Here is a 6,741-nt window from a genome sequence, read left to right as displayed (position 1 = left end):
TTGAGTCCATTGGTGTTAAGAGATATTAAGGAAAAGTGATTGTTACTTCCTGTTAGTTTCGTTGGTAGAGATAGATTTATGTCTGTGTGGCTATTTTCTTTTGGGTTTGTTGCAAGATTACTCTCTTACTTTTTCTAGGGTGTAGATTCCATCCCTTTGTTGCTGTTTTCCATCTATTATCCTTTGTAAGGCTGAATTCATGGAAAGATATGTGTAAATTTGGTTTTGTCACGGAATACCTTGGTTTCTTCATCTATAGTAATTGAGAGTTTTACTGGGTATAGTAGTCTGGGCTGGCATTTGTGTTCTCTTAAGGTCTGTATGAGATCTATCCAGGATCTTCTAGCTTTCATAGTCTCTGGTGAGGAGTCTGGTGTGATTCTGATAGGTCTGCCTTTATATGTTACTTCACCTTTTTCCCTTACTGCTTTTTATATTCTTTCTTTGTTTAGTGCTTTTGTTTTTTTGATTACTATGTGACAGAAGGAATTCTTTTTCTGGTCCAATCTGTTTGGAGTTCTGTAGGCTTCTTGTATGTTCATGGGCATCCCTTTCTTTAGGTTAGGGAAGTTTTCTTCTATAATTTTGTTGAAGATAATTACTGGCCTTTTGAGTGGGGAATTGTCACTCTCTTCTATACCTATCATCTTTAGGTTTCATCTTCTCATTAGGTCCTCAATTTTCTAGATGTTTTGGGCTAGGAGCTTTTTGCTTTTTGCATTTTTTGGATGTTGTGTCAATCTTTTCTTTGGTATCTTCTGACGCTGAGATTCTCTCTTCTATCTCTTGTATTCGTAGGTGATGAGCTGCACTGTATTCTAGACCCTGAAACTGAAAATAAGCTCGTGAGAGAGAGACCTCCCTGGTCACTGAGGGACTAGCTTGTCTAAGCTGCATCCTTGAGTGACTTTGCCCTGTGCCAGCATCACAGTGTGATGATGTGGCCTGCTGCATGTCACACGTGTGCACAAACTTAAGGCACAGCCTGCCTAGACTACTCACACGTGTGCATACACCTACACTCATATCTGTTGCACATACACTGTACAAAGTACACAGGACACACACACAAACACAAATACTGCCATATCTTCTTCTTTTCAGGGCTCAAACAAACAAAACCACACTGTATTAAGTCACACACTACAGAAAATTATTCAATGAAAACCCAATGAAACCTTAGTGGATGCAATCCATACACAAAATAGGGCAGAAACTCTGTCAGCATGAGACATGATATACCAGTGCAGCCAACTGCCCCACAGTAAACTTTGACACATACATGAGTGCACAGCATTGACAAGAACCATGCAGAAGATGCTGAAACCAGATACTGGATAATGGTCGACCAGTATCGGACAACCGTGTGTGTGACCACAGTGTGCTGGTTCCACCACTGTCTCCAGGCCTGCAAAAAAGACCCTCTCACTAGAACAAACTGGGAGCATGGACTTTGTAGTGCACAGCATGTGTGCACTCCTGAGGAGTGGTGGGGCAGATGGGTAATGGGGTAATGGGGAGTGAATGTGGAGTGATGTCTGCTTTGGAAAAACTCTGCATGTTCACTGAACACCATAGGCAGTGATTCTAGACCTGGGGAGACTGAGGAACCTCCTAGAATGGCTGAGATGTTAAAATGATTGAAATCTCCTTTACAGGTCAAGTTCATACTTGCAGCAAGCCCGATCCCATAATCTACGCCATCCTCATCTGGGAATGTACCTCCCTGGGGAAGGATGGCGAGTTCTCTACCTGCTTCACGGAGCTCCAGCGGAACTTCCTGAAGCAGCGCCCAGCCAAGCTGAAGAGTCTCATCCGTCTGGTCAAGCACTGGTACCAACTGGTAAGGCATTGGCCCAGCCACTGTGGGCTTCATCTGTACAGAGTGTAGACACAGGCCACAGGTAATGTGTATTCTAGTTTGCTTTCTTTTGAGGTCATAGCTTTATCATGTGACCAAAACTTTCCTGGGAAGGAAGGATATTCTTATGTTTACACATCTAAGGCACACTCCATNATTGAGGGAAGTCAGAGGAATAACTGAAGCAGAGGCCATGGAGGAATTCTGCTCACCGTTTGCTGTCCATGGCTTACTCAGTGGGCATTTCTATATAGCCCAAGGCCACATTCCACTCATGGCCCCAACAACAGTGGTCTGGTCCCACCCACATCAGTCAGTGATTAGTAACATGCCCATAAACTACCCAAGCCAGTCAGATGCATAGGCATTTTACTGANCAAGATGGACTCCTACCAGAGGAGGCTAGCTGGTGTTGAGTGGACAAAAATTAAGCAGCACAGTTGACCCCTTTTCAACATGGCACACAAACAAACCACGGTTGAACCATAACCTTTCCCTTCTCACTTGTCCCTAAGATCTCATGTCGCTATCACATCATAAAACACAGTGCAGCTTTAAAGTCCCCAAATTAAAAACCAAACCTAAAGAAGCTACGACACATAAAAAGACACTACTAGTCTCTCAACGGTGGGCTCTTATACTATTAAAAACACAAGTTAAATACGTTCTTACTGCAAGAGGGAAGAACCAAGTCACTGTCACAATCTAATTAAAACACAACCAAAGGCCAACAGAGCAAAAGGCTCAGTATCTGATATCTGGGACTCACAGTTCTCTGAGCTTCTCAGGCTCTGCCATCCACAGCACACAGGTCTCAGGCTCAGGCCAGCTCTCTTCTCACGTTTTTCTGTCCCTGGCAGTCGTCTCCTGCTCAGGGCGATTCTGTACCTGGGATCTCCACTGCCATTGAGGCTGCCCTTTCACCAATGGCTTCTTCTGGCCTCAGTGCCAGGCCTCAGCTGCTTCCCATGACCCCTCCAATCCTGCAGCTCTCATGAGACTAAAGCCTTACCCCCTGGGAGACCTCTCTGCAGTTCCAGGTGTNTCTGCCAACTGGAGATGCAGCCTTGGGATCCCTGGACCACAGGTTCTGTTTTCTGACAGAAGAAAACTCTTTCCAAACACTTGACCCCCAGGGTGCAGGTTTCTTCTTAAATAGAGTTAGTTTTTAGACCCAGCTGATGAGAAATTGCTGATTCTTACTCCAAACACAGCACACAGACAGCCCAGGTGGGGTCTTTGCTTTTCTCTGAAACTTCACTCCAGCCTCTGTCACCTGCCTGCTTCTCAGCACTTCTGTCTTCCAAGTTCNCACAAACTGATCCCACTCTCAGCTCTCAACAGCTTTTCAACCCAAAGATGCAAAATCCTTTCTCAGTCCTCCCAAGGAGCAACATGGTGGAGGCATTTTCTCACTTGTGGGTCCGTCTTCTCCAGATGATACTCTCTGTGACAGATTGACAAAAAGAATAAAATTTGGCAAAAAGCAGTGAGAAAAAAACAATGTAAAAGAAAAAGTGGGTGGAAAGGAATCGGAGGGGAGGGAAGGGGATGAGAGAGAACCAGGGGTGAGTGGAGTTGGGGGGAAGTGATGCTGTAGGAGGGACAAAGAGAGGGGAGAGATATCTGAGAGGAGGGAGGACTTTCCTTGCCTGTTCTAGTTGATTTCTTCTAGTCCACTTTCCAGTCCACTAACTCTCTCTTCAGCTGTGTCTAATTCACTGTTCCATGACTGTTGCTTCATTTGAGTCTTTGGATTTTTCTTTCATCTTTGGCAAACCCTTCATGGCACCTTTTAGACTTTCAGTTTCCTGACTTGTCAAGCTGTGTTTTTAAATGTGTGATTTCTTGTTATATTGTGAGTGTTTTTATATGTGTGTGTTTAGAGCTATTCATAGGAGCACATGTTGTGTATGTGGGCATGCGTATCCATTAGCATTTGAGGGCAGAGTGTGAGGGCTGGTCAACCGGCAATCCCCACCTTGTATAATCAGTCAGGGTCTTACACAGGACACACCATGTGCTGAATCAGCAGTTCTGGACAGTCACACAGCCTAGGGGACCCCCATCTCTACCTGTTTGAATTAGGATTAGGAGTCAGCTTCTTCAAGAGCCTGACACCCATGGAGATGCTGGGGATCTGACCTCCAGTTCTCACCCTTGCATAGGGAGGGAGGCGCTTTACTCTTAACCATATCCCTGTCCCCATCCCAGTTATTTCAAAGCCCAGCATCAACCTTCCATAGTGAGCACTCCTTATGTCCCACTCCCACCCTCACTCCTAGCTGTCACTCATGGTGTCCTGATTCCTCCTGTGCCTGCTAATGAATGCTGTCTTTATGGAGCACACAGAGTCAGTCTCAACCACTCAGCTCTTGACTATAGCTCAGGAGGGGCCAGAGACTGAATCTAAGTGACTGGGTGTGGCTGTGTGACAATAAACCTACAATTCCTTCATCAGATGGCAGCTGAATTGAGCCTGTGAGAAGTGTCCCCCTCACCAGAGCTGAGAGCCCCATATTTTCTCATTGTGTTTCTCTTCTCAGTGTAAGGAGAAGCTCGGGAAGCCACTGCCCCCACAGTATGCCCTGGAGCTGCTCACTGTCTTTGCCTGGGAACAAGGGAATGGATGTCATGAGTTCAACACAGCCCAGGGCTTCCGGACCGTCTTGGAACTGGTCACGAAGTACCAGCACCTTCGAATCTACTGGACAAAGTATTATGACTTTGAACACAAGGAGGTCTCCAAATACCTGCACAGACAGCTCAGAAAAGCCAGGTAGTGTCCACACATGGCTCTGCTCCCCATTGGTACCAGGCTGCACTTGTTTGGGAAGGGGAAGGTGGGAGCTCTGTCTAGGAATCATCTCCTGCACTGGGCAATGCCCAGCTTTCACCTGATGGACACGAGGTTCTATAGCCCTGGGAGGCAGGGCTGGGCTCGCCTGTCTGCAGATGAGGAGACCAAGGTTCTGATATTGTCCAGATGAATCAGCAAAGGATGGGGAGGACATGGAGTGAAAACTGAAATATTCCAGCATAAATTGAAGTGAATAGCAAGCTGTAAATAATAGAGTGCTATGTCACCCTAGGGAGTGACATGGCCTGATCCTGTGTTTGATCAGTTTTCCCTTGAGACTTGCTGGTCCAACTGTCCCCATGTCACAGATCAGGGAGCCTGAGGCACCTGCCCCAGGACACACAGCTACTAAAAGATAGAGGATTTGAACCCAGGCCTTCTACGTCATGCCAAAGGGTTCCTCCAGGCTTACCGTACACAGTGGGGCCCGGAAAAAGGAGAGACTTTAGAGAGGGATGCTTTGCTAGGCGCCTCTCCTGCCCCTGTCAGTGTTTCCTGGGGCACTGGAGATATGAACAGTGGCTGTCTCCTCTGCAGGCCTGTGATCCTGGACCCAGCTGACCCGACAGGGAATGTGGCCGGTGGGAACCCAGAGGGCTGGAGGCGGTTGGCTGAAGAGGCTGATGTGTGGCTGTGGTACCCATGTTTTATGAAAATTGATGGTTCCCGAGTGAGCTCCTGGGATGTGCCGGTGAGACCGCATCATCATCCTGTCCCCATGCACACAGCTTGGTTTCCTCCATCTAGTTGGAGAATATTCTCACTGAGATGTGGTCTTTTGCTAAAAGACTTCACTCTTCTGTGGGGGGCCCACTGCTTACCTTGTTTTACAGTCATTTCAGCACCATTCAGAGCAATCATGGGCTGGCAAGATGGCTTAATGGGTAAAGGCACTGCCAACACTGAAGACCTGAGTTTGGTCCCTGGAACCAATGTGGTAGAAGGAAAAAGACAAATCCCCCATGTTGTCCTGTGACCTTCATCTGTGTGCTGCTACACTCCTGGACACACACAGAAACTCACACAATGTACACTCATGCAAATGCACTTATATTTACACAAACTCAAACACACATTCACACAAACACACACTCATATATAACACAGACACATACGTACACATATACCAACACACATGCACCCACACACTGACCCTCAAGGAGAGAGTGTAAAGGAGATTTGGAACTGAGGCCACTGGCTCAGGGACTCTCAGCTAGTGATTGGCAGGGCTGGGATCCTTTGGACTCTGAAGCCACTGTCTGGTCCATGAAGCATCCTGTCTTCCCTGTCATTGTCAGGTGACCAATGGGACTCGGTGGGGCTGTATTACAGCCAAAGAAGCACAGAGGAACCTGCACGTGGACCTCTCCCCTCCTGGGGCAGGGTCTGCGTGATGCTAGGGAATGGATGATGTCACGTGTGACCTCAGGGCGGGGATGAACATGGGTGCAGTGATGTGGGGAAGAAATCTTAGGAGGTCAAAAGGAAGTGAGAGGGGACATGGAGGGAGGCAGCTGTGGGAACAGTGGCCTGTAGTGCTGTCCTGCAACAGAGAGGGGACTAGTCCATGTCTCCCACTTGGCAGGTCACTAATGAAGAAGGCCTTTCTGTGGGGTCTTATGTACCCTTAATGGGCATAGTCATAAAGGAATCTTGATGGCCTTGAGTGTGCTGCCCCCCTTTCTGAGGAGCACCAGGTGTATAGTCATGGTACCCCCAATAACCAGGACTGATTTACACCCCCTTCATGTAGGAATGCAGGCTCCTGACATGAATGTGTGTTTTTTCATTACAGACGGTGGTTCCTGTACCTTTTGAGCAGGTCAGCATTTGTTCTTTGTTGTGGTTGGTGTGAGGTGGGTTTCTGCTGTGTGCCCCAGGTTGGCCTGGACCTCGCCATTCTCCTGTCACAGTGCAGGGGCGACAGCAGGGTAAGCTTGATGTTCTGACCATGCCCTGCCTTCCCTCCATCCTCAGGTGGAGGAGAATTGGACATGTATCCTGCTGTGAGCACAGCAGC

At 47.6% G+C, this 6,741-nt stretch overlaps 1 protein-coding gene across 1 annotated transcript in view; it reads left to right on the top strand.

Moving 5' to 3' along the window:
• LOC110293994 (2'-5'-oligoadenylate synthase 1A-like) overlaps positions 1–6,741 on the top strand; it is a 77,150-nt gene extending 70,409 nt beyond the window's left edge. Inside the window, exons 3-7 of the mRNA XM_021161923.1 lie at positions 1,659–1,843; positions 4,408–4,640; positions 5,259–5,412; positions 6,517–6,543; positions 6,699–6,741. Of these exons, the coding sequence (XP_021017582.1) occupies positions 1,659–1,843; positions 4,408–4,640; positions 5,259–5,412; positions 6,517–6,543; positions 6,699–6,731 (632 nt within the window). The 3' untranslated portion in view covers positions 6,732–6,741. The remainder of the gene's footprint in view (positions 1–1,658; positions 1,844–4,407; positions 4,641–5,258; positions 5,413–6,516; positions 6,544–6,698) is intronic.

This window comes from Mus caroli, chromosome 5, assembly GCF_900094665.2.
Source record: "Mus caroli chromosome 5, CAROLI_EIJ_v1.1, whole genome shotgun sequence".
Classification (NCBI taxonomy): domain Eukaryota; kingdom Metazoa; phylum Chordata; class Mammalia; order Rodentia; family Muridae; genus Mus; species Mus caroli.
Note: the sequence above shows the minus strand (reverse complement) of the source record. Positions and strands in the feature narration are given on the sequence as shown.